This window comes from Dromiciops gliroides, chromosome 5 (assembly GCF_019393635.1).
Source record: "Dromiciops gliroides isolate mDroGli1 chromosome 5, mDroGli1.pri, whole genome shotgun sequence".
Classification (NCBI taxonomy): domain Eukaryota; kingdom Metazoa; phylum Chordata; class Mammalia; order Microbiotheria; family Microbiotheriidae; genus Dromiciops; species Dromiciops gliroides.
The window spans coordinates 84,553,315-84,568,300 of record NC_057865.1 but is presented as its reverse complement, the minus strand read 5'-3'; the positions used below and the strand labels follow the sequence as shown (position 1 = coordinate 84,568,300).

General features: G+C 37.1%; 1 protein-coding gene across 1 annotated transcript in view; it reads right to left on the bottom strand.

The window, feature by feature from the left end:
• The window catches only part of PTPRN2 (protein tyrosine phosphatase receptor type N2), a 1,559,908-nt gene that overhangs the window by 49,314 nt on the left and 1,495,608 nt on the right, over window positions 1–14,986 (bottom strand). The window contains exon 17 of the mRNA XM_043965830.1: window positions 9,953–10,030. Within this exon, the coding sequence (XP_043821765.1) occupies window positions 9,953–10,030 (78 nt within the window). The remainder of the gene's footprint in view (window positions 1–9,952; window positions 10,031–14,986) is intronic.

Here is a 14,986-nt window from a genome sequence, read left to right as displayed (position 1 = left end):
TCTATGCTTGATCTAAAGACATCCAGTTCAAAGCATAAAATGAGGGAGAAATTACTCAAAAATTCATATGAAAAAGGCCTAGTCCATATGCCCAAAGAAATCCAAGACAGAAAGAAAATTCCCTATATTCACCAAAATATTCATAACTTCATTTTTTTTTTCAGATAGCAAAGGACCTAAACCAAAGTATGTAATCACTGATAGGGGAATAGCTAGACAAATCATGGCATGCTAATGTAAAAGAATATTACTTTGCCATAAGAAATCATAGATATAAAAATTATTAGAGGCACTGAAAGATTTGGATGATCTGACAGAGAGTAGTAAGCAGAATTAGGAGAAAATGCACAAAATCATTACAACATAGTAAATGATAAGAAACAATGGTATCTAAGCTTGGCCCAAGAAAAGAACTGAAAAAAATAAATCTCCCTTCTCTCACTGCAGACAGAGGTAGGGAACTGTGGTGGTAGAATACTGCCAATAATGTCAGATACACTTGATTACCGGTTAATTTTGCTAAACTCCTTTGGTCCCCTCTTTTTTTTAAAATCCTTGTCACAAGGGACGACTCTCTAGAGAAAGGAAGAAGAATATATCCAGAAATGAATGAGATATCAGATATGATTTCTTTTAAAACTAAAAAGGACAGGGGTTTGGAGTGAACTACAAACTCACCCATAGTATGATGAGGCAGCTCCAAAATGCTAATGCAATATTAGGGTGCATTATCAGAAGTATAGGTTCCAGAATGAGAGAAGTTAAAGGCATTTCATCTTTTTTGTTGTTTTTGTTTTTGTTTTTGTTTTGTGGGGCAATGGGGGTTAAGTGACTTGCCCAGGGTCACACAGCTAGTAAGTGTCAAGTGTCTGAGGCTGGACCGGAACTCAGGTACTCCTGAATCCAGGGCCGGTGCTTTATCCACTGCGCCACCTAGCCGTCCCCAAGGCATTTCATCTTAAGAGGGACATAGAGTTCATATGGGGACCGTCTATTGAGATAGTCAGAGTTGTTTAGATTTTGCTAGGGAAGGATTACTTGAAAGGACTTGGGATGTTTAGTGTGGAGAAGAGAAGACTTGTGGGAGATACTATTACTACCTTCAAATATATGAAGTGTTTATGTAGAATAGAGAAATTAGATTCATTGCACGTGGCTTTTATTGGGAGGACTGGAATGAATGGGTGGAATTTATGGAGAGGCAAATTTCAGCTTGACATGACAAATTTTCTAGTAATTCGAGTTGTCCAGAAATAGGATGGGGCTTCCATCCTATTCTCTTCCAAGAGTGAATTTTCTACCCCTGGAGGTCTTCATGGGAAGCCTAATTTGTCATTCTGGGGAGATGTTCCATCCAAGAGTAGGACTGAATCATTGCTGAGATCCCTTCCAACTCTAGCATTCCATGAGTTCCTTGTACAAAGCCTCGTGCAGAGTATATGCTCAATAATTATTGGATGAATTGAACTGAAGAAAGGGTACTGGCAATGCAAACTATTTTTAACATAATCTACCTCAAATTTTTAAAGTTGGATATGGGACCTTCACCCCCAAAGATGTCATAGATTGCTCATTGGCCCTTTTGAGAGCTTGACTTCTTAGTAAATCTGATGATCATGTCTGCTAAGGGGTTATCTCTCTGTTGTTCAGTGTGATGTTCAGAGAGGTGAAGGAATAATCTGAGAGCAGATGTATGAGTTCTTAAATCTGTATTTCCTACTTGAATTAGAGATCTATAAATACCTCCTGACCTTAAAAAAAATCAATGTGAAAAATTTGAAATATTTGTTGTCTATCACAATCATTTAAAAAATTAATCATGCACTACCTCATCATGTATCACTATTTACTTTGTTGATTATTTATTGTGTTAATTATCTTTGTATGCACTAATTTTTATCTTGTCTTCCCAACTAGATTGCAAACATCCTATGGGCAGGGGCTCTGGCTTATTCTCTTCTTCATATTTTCCACACTTCCAAGCCTAGCTTCTTACTATAGATGCCCGTTTAATCAGTGGATTTAAATAATTAAATTAAGACTACTAGTTCTAAAAACTACAGGATGCATTTGTCATCATTAAGCATTAATGCTTAAAAACAGAATGTTTTAAAACAAGTGGATGGTAGATCTGGCATATGGACTTTATTTTAGGTTAAAGTGGCTAAATTAATATCAATAACAAACATTAATTAAGCAATAATTGAAACTTCATGCTGATTCATGTGACCTCCTTTTGGCCTTTTTGTCTTTCTTCCTCTCTATTAGGCATTATTTGAAATCTAGCCAAGAGAGGTCATAACAATTTTTAATAATTGAATTTGTTTTGAAAGGCGCAGCATATTTTGTTGAATAGATAGGACAAGACTGGAAAATTAGAAGGTAAGAGTTCTAATCTTGATAGCCTTTCCCCTACTGTGTTATCTATCTAGCAAGAACCTCTTGTAGGGAATGGAAAATTAGGGTGATTATTCAGGATTATCTTGAGGACCATATTAATGGAGAAATGGAGATGGCTTTGGCATCTCCTGAAGAAGACTTGGGGCTCATTTATTAGTCACTCTGTGAACCTCTCAACCAAGGGAATGGGAATGACCCTATTTTCTTATACTTATACCCTAAGGGTGCAAATCATCTTTCTGGGATTTTTTTATCCCTTCACAATTGTCACAGATATTCATTTTAACCTAATTTCATGTGTATATAAATATTTGAAGTTAGAGAAGGAAGGGAGTACTAAACACAATGTGATTTGCTTAGGATCATGTATTAGTCTGGGGCTCCACATACCTAGATCTACTCTTGTGGTTAGGGAAAGAGAAATACATTGAGATTGGCAAGTTCCTAATTTTGTTTTGAGATACAAAGATGACTGAATAATATTTTTCAAATAGAAAGTATAAATGCTACATGCTGCAACATATAAGGTATTATTTTCCATTTTAAAAGACAATGTATACAACTCACATCTTTATACCATATGATTATAGCATATGAACTTCAGGTTCAGAAGGACGTAACTTCACAATGCAAACTTCCATTCATATATATATATATATATGCGTGTGTGTGTGTGTGTGTGTGTGTGTGTGTGTGTGTGTATACGTACTACTCTCTTATTTTCAAGGCAGCATATGGAAATAATCCTACCTGCAAAGCAGTTGGCTTCCATCTTCATCTACCATAATGGCTGACAAAGAGTAAATGCTTAATAAATGCTTGATTAATTTGGTGAAGTTTGAAGATTCCCATAGCTCAAAAGAGAATTCTAATAATACTAATACTACTAATAAGTAGCATTTATATAGCATTTGTAGGTTTGCAGAGTATTTTACAAATATCATCTTACTTGGTTTTCATAACCATGGGAGGTATTTGCTGTTATCGTTCTCATTTTGCTAAAGAAAAATTCCTCATCCATCACATCTGTTCTTTTCCCCCCTGTACACTTATTCACCTATTCAATCCTAACACACCGAGTCATTTCTTCTATCCAAGGCACTGTCTCAGGAGATCTTTTCCTACCAAAACCAGAACAAAGGCTGTGCCTCATTGCCAGAATCGGAGTAATCAATAATTTTTGACTTACCTTAATCATAATTTCATCCTTCAAAAGGCAGAGGAACTAATAGAGATAAATTCTATCCTGGATTAGGGTCTCCCCAATAAAGAAGAAGTAGTTGCTGAGGATGAAGTGAAGGGAGTTGGTGGTGGTAGTGGTGCTGGTGGGGGGGCGGGGCTGAAAAATGTCTATTCCGTTTTTCCATTTGTTAGAGAGGAAAGATAAGTTTAATCTAACAGGAACCCTCCATTTTAGGAGAAAAGATTTCAAAGGGTTTAGAGAAAAGATATCCGGGCCCCTATGGATTTAAACTCTGCAGGGGAAGGTAGACCAGGAAGAAAGGGATTCTCTCAGGAATAAAATTCTGAAGACACAAAAATAAATAATTCTGAGGAGGAGGAAAAGGTGAATTGTCTAAAGAGACCAATGCGAATGCACATCAAGAAACATGAATTTTAAAAAGTCAAATACAGAAGATGGAAACATGGGAGGTAATAGATGCATACAAAAGCACGGCACAGACCTGTGACGATAATGTCAGGAGTGTGAAAGTGCAGAGCGAGCTGAGGAAGGGAAGGAAAGCTCGGGGAAAATGAAAGTGTTTGGGACTTTTAAATTTGCTGCTCTTTAGGGGAAAAGATGAAAATCAGAGAAGGGACAGTGATACCACTCAGGATGGCAGCTGTGGCTTATCTCCTACTTTGCTGCTGTTTTCTCTTCCAAGAAGAATGCTTTTTGGACGGGAAAGCACGGAACAAAAATGGGTTCATAAGCAATATCAATAAGGCAATAATACTGAAGCAGTGAACTACCTGTAATAAGCTCGTCACTTGGCTGACACGATCAACATTTGAAGTTACTAAAACTACTGGTATGGAGAATTGTGGGGTTACTGCCAGTGGTATTTGAAAGATTGTAGGGAAAGAGGGTTCTATACAATTGGGGAAGGGTGAATGATCTGATTTTTTTTTAAAAAAAGGAAAGTAAATGAAGTCTGTAAATGATAGGACAATGAGCTTGTCTTTGATTTCTGACATACTAGAATGTATTAACAAAGAGGTGGTCATTCATTACCTAGAATAGAAAGTGGTGACTAGAAGGAGTCAGGATAATTTAATCAAAAATAAGTTATGCCACTGATGATGAAGCATTTGCTCATCCACCTTCTGACGGGGGGTGGGGTGGGGTGGGGGGGGTGGGGGTGCTACATAGAGTGAGACACACATTTCTGGACATGGCTTACGTGGGAATTTATTTTTGCTTAACCATGCTCGTTTGTTACAAGGACTGGGTGGAAAAAATAAATGACTCATAGTTTAAAAAAAAAAGAATTAAAACTAGGTCACTCCTATTTAGCCAATTTCCTTTTTTTGAGAATTTTTTTAAAAAAATAAACTGGTGGGGCAGCTAGATGGCGCAGTGGTTAAAGCACCGGCCCTGTATTCAGGAGTACCTGAGTTCAAATCTGCCCTCAGACACTTGACACTTACTAGCTGTGTGACTGTGGGCAAGTCACCTAACCCCCATTGCCTAAAAAAAACAAAAACAAAACAAAAAAAACAAACTGGTTCATTAGGAGATTGCTATAACTATGGTTAACATAGGTTTGAGCAAGGTATTTTTCATAATGTCTCTTCTGTCATTCTTGTGGAAAAGATGGAGGACTATGGGCCAGACAGTAGTACAATTAAGTGGGTTCAGAGCTAATTGAATCCAAAATCATACTAAAAGACAGAAAGAATAGATCTGAGTGGTCTTTAGTGGAGTTCCTCAGGGATCTGCATTTTTACCCATGACACTCAACATTTTGATCACTAGCCTGGTCAAAGACGTAGATTGCAAATTTATAAAAATTGAAGATGATACAAAGCTAGTAGGGACAGCTAACATACTGATGACAGAATTGGGATTACAAATTCTATTAACAATCTAGAAGTCCAAATTGAATATGATAAATGTACAGTCTTCTACTTGGGTTAAAAATTAGCTTCCCAAGTATAAAATTGGGGAGACATGAAGAGAAACTAGTTTTTCTGAAAAAAAATATCTGGGAATGTTGATGGATTGCTAACTCAATGTGAATCACCAGGGTGGGTGGAACATCTCATAAATGTAAATAAATTTTCAAGGCTGCATAAAGAGAAGCATCATGTCCAGGATTAGGTCAGTAATAGCACTGTTGTACTCTGCCTTCTTGAGACCACATCTGCAATGTCATGGCCAGTTCCGCACAGCACATTTAAGCAAGGACATGGATAAACTGGATGGTGTCCAAAGGAAAGGTGCCAGAATGGAGAAAATCCTTCTCAATACTTTGTATTTTAAAGACTGGAGAATTTTAAAGCTGGAATGTACTTTACAGTAAGTCATCCCATCCAAAATTTCAAGCAACACAATTGTATTTTACAATATGCTTGGTAAACTTCTGCTTGAATACTTCTAGCAGGAGAGTTCATTACTTTACAAAAACATATTTTCCATTTTCGTTGGACCATTCCTTTTTCCTTTGAACCAAAATCTACTGCCAGTATTTTTCACCAATTAATTGATTCCAGTTCTGTCCTTTGGAGCAAACATAGAGACAACACATGATATAGTGGGAAAAGCCCTGGACTTAGAGTCAGTTCCTCATCTATAAAGTCAGTTTTGGTTTTGCCCTATTATTCTTCCAGATAATATCCCATCACATCACACCTTAGCCTTCTTTTGTAAGACCAATAGCTTATATTCTTTTAACTGTTACATGCCACTTCCTAGACTTTTTAACCATCCTGATCTTCCTCTTCTGGGCACCCTTCGATCTGTACTGTTCCTTTTGAAATGTAGTATTCAGAATTGGACATAATATAACCAGCAGAGAGTGCAGTCAGTATGACATCCCATGCTCTATGACATCTCATGATTTTATATTCCAATTAATATACCCCAACATTGTATCCAATATCAAACTAAGTTCACATTAAGCTTATGGTCAACTAGAAGCCTCAGATCTTTTTAAAAATGAACTACCTCTGTCCATTATTTACTGATATAATTAATTTTTGAACCCCAAAGCAGGACAACATTCATCCTGGTTAAATGCATTATGACATTCTAGGGGCATTAGTGAATGGTTTATAGGAGTTCATAGGAAACACAAACCCCATATATACCTAATTTTAGGTAATAGATGTACTCTTCAAAAGTGATATATAGGGGCACTAGATGGCACAGTGGATAGAGCACCGGCCCTGGAGTCAGGAGTACCTGAGTTCAAATCCGGCCTCAGACACTTAATACTTACTAGCTGTGTGACCCTGGGCAAGTCACTTAACCCCAATTGCCTCACTAAAAAAAAAAAAAAGTGATATATAAAGCAAATTTTTATAAATCAACTTATTTTTTAAACTACTAGGAGTGCTCATGAAAGGAATTATTTAATAGGAGAAGGGGTCACTTTATGAAGCAGTTAATCCCTAATTTATTTATTTTCATATATTTAGCTTCAATTCAATTCAGCAGCCATTTTTACAATTTCTATGCTGTATTCTACAGGGAGAAAGGGATACAACAGAAGCAGAAAAGCTTACTCAAGAAATGTATTCTGTATATCATAATAACAACTAACATTTATGTTGTCAACGTTTATAAAGTATTTTCCTCAATACAACTTGGTTAAGTCATCTTAGATATCATTATTTTATATAAAAGAAAATTTAGGCTTCGAGACATATCTTGTTCCAAAGTCATCCAGTTATTAAGGACTAGAACCTTTATTTTAACTCAGGCATTCTGGCTTTAAGACTAGGGTTCTTTCTACTTCAAATCATACTAGAACTCCCTGTATTTGAATAAATCTAAATGCCTCATTTAAATCCAATTCACACACAAGTCAAGACATCACCTTTGTGGTATCATTGGTCCTCGTTAAGAATGAAAGATGGATACCAACAACAACTCTCATAAAGATGGGAAAAAACTCCTTTGATCAATCTAGATTTTCTCTTTGATTGGTATTAATACCTTTTCCATCACTGGTAACAGCATTTTTTTTTCTAGGCTAGAATCTAAGAGCCACTTTTCCTTCATTCTCTACATCCATCAGTCAGTCATTTTATTTCAGTTGTTTCGGTCATGTCTGACTCTTCCTGATTCTTTGTGACCCCATTAAGGGTGGTTTGCTATTTCCTTCTCTGGTTCATCTGACATATGAGGAAACTGAGGCAGGAAGGGTTAAGTAATTTGCTCATGGTCCCAGAGCTAGTATCTGAGTTCATATTTGAACTCAGGTCTTCCTGACTCCAACTCTATCCATTGTGCCACCTACCTACCCTTGGACACTCCTACTTTTCTTGACTAATCCCACTTCACAATGACTTCTGACTCTCAATTCCTTTAGCACCTTTATAGAACTCGAGGATTAACTAGATCCTTCAGACAACTGTAATACTCAGAAGTAGCCAGGAGTGATGTAAACTGTTCAGAAGACCTTTATCTCTATAATCATGCTTAAGACAAAAGAAAACTGCTTCAGAAGTAATTTTAATATATCTAATTTTTTGTTTTATATGATTCAGTTTCTTAGATATTAAAATAATACAAATTTCAGGTGACCTCAAGGAGAATGCCTGGTGGATATGAGGAAGTAGAAGCATATTAGTAAAGACAACTTGTGGCAGGATGTAAAAGGCATTACTGGGGGCAAGTGACCAGAAAAGGTGATGGACCAGAGTTAAGTATTAAGAATCAGACAGTCCAAGCATTGTGCTGAAAACCAAGAACTATTTGAAGATCCATAGGAAAGATCTGTTGGATAGATGACCAAAAATGGTTTATGGAAAGACATGGGATGAATTACACAATCTCAGAATTGGAAATGATTTCCTAAGCCTATCAATCCTCTTGTGGGCTGAACCAGTGGAGGGCATACATACCCTGATGAGCTTCTGGATCTATACAAGTAACGAAGTTCAAGGATCATAATGATAGATAGCATTGATATAACTCTTTAAGGTTTGTAATGAGCTTTACAAATAATCATGTCATTTTACAACAATCCTTGGGAAACCAAGGCAAACAGAAGTTAACTGACTTGCCTAGGGTCCTACAGCTGGTAAGGGCTTGAGGCTGCATTTGAACTCAGGAGATCCCGACCCCAAGGGCAACACTATCCACAGCTCCACCTATCTGCATAAAGCTGGGAAGGAACCTATGAACTCCATCAGGGTACTTTTCAATTGCCCCAGGACTTTTTTTTTTAAACCACTTCTACTTTTGAATTTTTTTTTCCAGGGAAATGAGGGTTAAGTGACTTGCCCAGGGTCACACAGGTATTAAGTGTCAAGTGTCTGAGGCTGGATTTGAACTCAGGTCCTTCTGAATCCAGGGCTGTTGCTTTATCCACTGTGCCACCTAGTTGCCCCCTGATAAGCATTTAAATTACAAAGTTCGAAGGTATAGAGGCAACCCTAGAGATAGAGCTGATGTGCATATAACACCTTCAGGTTTACAAAGCACTTTATATACATTATTTCATTTTCTCCTCACAAATCTGGGAAGCTGCTATTATCCCCACTTTATGAACAAAGAAAATGAGGTTCAGAGAAGTTGTGATCAGTGTTAGAGGTGAAATTTGAATCCAGATCTCTCTCTCCCTGACATCAGATCTAGCCCTCATTCTATTATAACAACCTGGCAAATAAAATACCATTTACCAGGTTCATTGTATTTTTGTTGTTGTTTAGTAGATATACTTAGAGGTGATGCAACTTAATGGTAAGTTCCTTTATGGTGCTTCAGTAACTTGGATGGTGTTTATAGAAATTCCTTTTTATTTCAAATCATATTAAAGTGAGGTCCTACTCTGCTTAAATTTAATTTCTGAGTTGGCAAAAGGACAAGAATTACTTCTCATGTACAAAGGCCCCTTCTGTTCTTATCCTCCAATCATATGAATTCTCTAATTTCCTAGGGCAACATGGACATTAACTATTAAAGGGAAGTGTTACATTTTTGAAACACTCAAGTTCAAATACAATCATTTTGAAAACAGGCTAACATACATCTTTAATTTTCAAATGAAATGACCAACGTAGGATGTCGAATGTAGAGTCAGTCAGGTATCTTGGCTCACACAACCATGGCTATGTTCCAGTGAACTTAATAAAGCCAAAGGAGGGGGCAGCTAGATGGCGCAGTGGTTAAAGCACCGGCCCTGGATTCAGGAGTACCTGAGTTCAAATCCAGCCTCAGACACTTGACACTTACTAGCTGTGTGACCCTGGGCAAGTCACTTAACCCCCATTGCTTGCAAAAAAGTAAAAAAAATAAAGCCAAAGGAAGTAGTTACTGATGGCCAGTTTGATAAATTCCACTTATAGAAAGGGTTTAATTTTAAAAACAAAGGCTTACCTGCCAAAAGTCAGCCACAGTAGCCGGAAGTGGTCCTTGGGTAGCAATATATGCAGGATTTCTGGGGTCATGATCCATCTAAAACAAAATTACAATTAAAGATTACTTGGACTTTTCTTAAGAAATTAGAAGATAAGCCTGTTTAAAGGAGAACTGGCAAAGGAAACTTAGATCATATTCTCTTGATTCGTATCATTTTGGTATTCAATCATTTCAAAAATGGAAAAAAAAATGAAAAAACCTTTTTAAACATTTCTCTCTTTATCACCCTTCTAAAATAAGTGGGTAACTGGTCCTGTTAAGTTTGAAATACTTTACTTACATCTAAAATTGTGGCTATAAGATCAACATCTGCAAAATAATGAGGCTCGCTGGTCCCAATAACTAAGATGTCACCAAATTAATTTATTTGAAAATGTGAGCTCTTACTCCTAAAAAACCAATCCTAAAAACATTATCCACTCTGGTAGAAATGGAGGAAATGGGAATTCCAGCTAGGATTCCATTCTGAGACTTTCAGCTCCACCTTCTAAGGAAATTATGTAAAAGCATGCAAATGATATAACAGTCTTTCCGTCTATGTTGCCAATGTAAGTGCCCTCCAGCTTTACCAGAGATGTGGCACTAAGAATAATGGGCCCATTTGTTATTACCAGGGAGTCTGCAATTGTGAGACAGTAAGCTCTTAACAGAGAGAGAAAACACCACTCATCCATGAAAAAGAAATAAGCTCTTTGGGGCCCTGGCAGTGTTCATTAATAACTGGCATCTTTGTTGGTGGCTCTGAAAGGGTTAACACATCTCACATGGGTGGTTGTTTTTGTTTACTCCCAGAGAGTAGCTCCCTCTAGCTGAGTCATCATCAGCCTTGAGTCCAGGGATATTAAGAGCCCACAGTGAGATAAGCACTTCATAGAAGAGTGGTCCCAGCCTTCAAGTAGCTAATTTCCTATTCTATTTCCACCATGCCAGTTAACAAGGAACTAAAAACAAACAAACAAAAAAAGAATGCAGTTGTGGGCTTTCTGGCTAGTTGATTTGTCCAAATGCATCCTGCTAGCCTCAATAGAGGATGTTTGGCTTGAAAGACCTTAATTATAACATTTAATTCAAAGACTGACTGAGCAGAAAAAAAAGAGGGTGAGAAACAAAGCCTTGAGAAGCAAATAGGATTACAGTGCTACACTGAAGGTTTTCAGAGCAATAGGGTGTGTTTCTTTCCCCTAAATCCTAAGCCTGAGTCAACTAGTAAAGAGGGGGAGGGGGAGAGTGGGAGCATATCAAACTCGATGTTCAAGAAAACTTTCGATAGAATTCTCAGATTATTGGATGGCCTCCTAGAAGGAGTGTTAGAAGCAAAACTAAGTTGGATGAGATCCAAAGGGTGACACTGGTAGAAGTTACAGTCGTGTAGTAGGATTTCCAATTTCCCCATGTGAAGACATTTATTTATTTGTTTTGTTAGACTCATCCAATGCCCTTTTTCTTTGTCTTGAGTGCCCCATTCTTGATTTCAGGGCCCACTGAAAAGGTATTGCACCATCTTGGTTTTAGCATTATGATTAAGGATTTGTTGCTCCAAACAGTGCAGATGTGAGATGTGCCACCATATGCAATACGAAACATTAAGTTATGGTATTTCAGAAGCACTTTAAAATGTTGCTCTAAGTTTAAATTTTAACAAGGGTAAGTACAAAATAGATTCATTCTAAGAGGCATCTCCTGAATTTGTTCAGAGCCTATCAACATTTTCCGTGGTGATGGTTGTCAGCATAAAAGAATGCACCTTATAATTATGTGCACTATGAAAAAGGAAAAGCGCATAAAAGAACAGATGTAAGTTATTCTAACAGAACAACAATGTGATACTTGCTGGGGAAAAAAGATACTGAGGAAGGAAAAATGCCTTTGATGCTCCTAATTTTCTGATTCATAATTAAAACTGGACCTAGTGTTGAAATTCACCACAACAAACACAATACAGGTAAAATTATGTCACTCTCATTGAAAGTACCAATTAAAATGTTGCAGAAGGAAAAAATGAACAACTTCAGTAGAAATAAGAGTTTTTGATTTTTAAAATATGTTTCTGTTGGGGGAAGGGAGCAGAGTGGTGATAACTGTTTACCAGGACCTTGGCCTCTTCCTTGTAAAGAGTTGTACAGAAAAATTAAAACTCCACCTCCTTGTCAAATGGGTCGTTTGCCAAAAGCAATTGGGAAAGCAAGGCATTTTAAACTACTGGTATATTCAAAATAGTTACATTTTAAACAGCATTCAAAACGACAAATATGTGATTAAGAGCAAAAGTTGGGAATGGTATAGGGAGGACAAATAAGTCAACATTTATGAAAGGTCATAATTTATTTTGCAGTGATTTAAAGATATTTTTTCAACCAACCACCTGTTTGTGTGTTAAAAGACAAAAGCAAAGAAAATCAATGATGATGTAAGTAGTACTGTCAGAGAAGAAATACTTCCAAAACACTCAACTATCTAGTAAATCAGGCCTGGGCCACTCTTGGTATTTTAGCACTAATCAGCTGCTGTCAAAAAGCTGCTATTTGGAATGTGGCAAACATCATAATGAGCACAGAGTAGAGAAATGTGTCATCCATTTAACAATAATTCAAAAGACAATTACAATTATTACATTCCAGGCACATTCTGTTGTACAGAAAACAATTATGGGCAGGAACAGTTTTTGCTCATAGCAAATATAAGGCAACAGAAATTCCTATCATGCTATTAGCCAGTCTGTAACTGAATAAAAATAAAGCAAATATTTAACTACTTAAAATTAATATGTCTCATTAACTTCTAGGTGTTTTTTTAGAAAGGTTCATATTAGAGGTTATTTGGGATAGGAAAAATACATTAACACAAATATGTATATATACACACATGCATAATACACATATGTGTGTGTGTATATATATTTCTAATCAAAGTAACTGATTGAAGATCACAGCATATGTGCCTTGGTATCTATCCACTCTAGTAGTTTGGAACAGTGACTCATAGATTGTCTTCTCTGCATATTCTCTTGGATACTAGTATGTGTTAGAAAATTTTTCCTATCCCTTTTCTCCCTACTTTTCATTTAAAAGAACACTTCCTTGAGTTCTATTCTTTATCTGTGTGAATGTGTGCATATACATACATATGCATATGCAAGACCCCCTTCATATCTGTGTGTATGCATATGTGCATTGTGTATGCAAATACATATATAAATATGTATAGGCCTTTCTCTCTCAATATGTAATCAACCAGACAGCATTGGGGCTTGGAGTCAGGAAGACTCCTCTTCCAGAGTTCAAATCCAACCTCAGACCCTTAGTAGCTGTATTGTTTTCCTCAGTTTCTTCATCTGTAAAATGAACTGGAGAAGGAACAATCCAGTAGCTTTGCCAAGAAAACCCCAAATGGGGTCACAAAGAGTCAGACATGACTGAAATGACCCAAGGGGTTATCTAATCCAATCCCCTCATTTTACAGATGAGAGGAGAGGTGACAACCAAGGTCACACAGGTGTTGGGTGCCATAACTAGAATATACTCAAGTTAAATATGCATATAAGTACATAGGTTACATAATCCCTACATATATGTGTATACATACATATGTACACATATACATATATTAATATATACACATATATTCATATACACACACATATATCTATATAGCAAATGCCCCATCTAGGGCTGATACTGAAATCATCAATGAAATATATGTCAATTTGTTAATAAAAAAAGAGATATCCGGCCTGCACAAGCTCCAGACCCTGCTCCAAGTTTCCGCAGTGCCCTAGCTGTACAAGGGGAAAAGACTTTGTTTCTATGAGCTCAGAGTTTCCATGCTTTCTCACAGCACTAAAAGGTTGGTGCATTTGGAGAAGCAAAGTGGTGCAATTATTAAACATTTTCTCTCATAATGGAAATGTTCACGGTAACACTGCCATAGCAGACAAGCCAGTATCACAGTGAACCATTCTTAGAGGTAGCTTTGTGATTTCATGTGAAAAGAGGATCAAAGATCATTGCAATCCAAGTATAATTAAAGGGTATAATTTTGCTTTTACTAAGACTATTCCCTTCCCCCTGGCCCCCAAAAGAAAACCATTTGTTTCAGCTGAATCCTTTCCTCATGAGGAGGCTCCCATTCCTTGGAATCCAAGGAAGGCCCCTGTTCTTAAGCATTTGTAAAGTGTGTAGTTTGGGGGTTGTTTTGTTAAGATCTGATCCCATGACTCAGACTGGAGAATGGCAATTAAAAAAAAAAGGAACAACCAAAAACTAAACTGAAAACCCGCCACTGCTTGATTTTGACTTGAGAAACTATAATCTCTAAGAAGAGGACTTGAAGTCAATCTTCTTCACACTGTAAACCATTCTTCTCCTTTATCCATAGTCTAGATCTGAATAGCAGGTGGTGCCCAGATCCTGAAACTCTGGACCGTCTCGGAGTAATTTCTGACTGAAGAACTTCTTACTGATGTTCAATGAGAAGACAAATAAATTCTGATTTCAAACACATAGACACTAAATGACCAGTTTCTATTAAGTATAGCTTAGATAAAAAAGCAAGGGGCAGTTAAGTGGCACAGTCCATAGAGTGCGATGTCTGACCTCAGGAAGACTTAATCTTCACCAGTTCAAATCTGGTCTTAGACCCATACTAGCTGTGTGACCTTGGGCAAGTCACTTCATCCTGTTTGCCTCAGTTCTCATCTGTAAAATGAGTTGGAGAAGGAAATGGCAAACCACTCCAGTATCTTTGCCAAGGAAACACCAAATTGGGTCACAAAGAGTTGGATAAGACTGAACGAGAAATAGACAAATGTAAAATGGGCCATTTCAGGATGGTCCTATCTATTCTAAAATTTCACGCACATTGGGAAGAATAAAACTCATTTTCTATAGGCTCCTTTCCCTCCTACACTTTGATTTTAACTTCCCAGCAATATACTATCATTTAAGGCATCGAAGGGAGGATAGTTTTTTTAATGTCTATAAAAAAATAAGACTG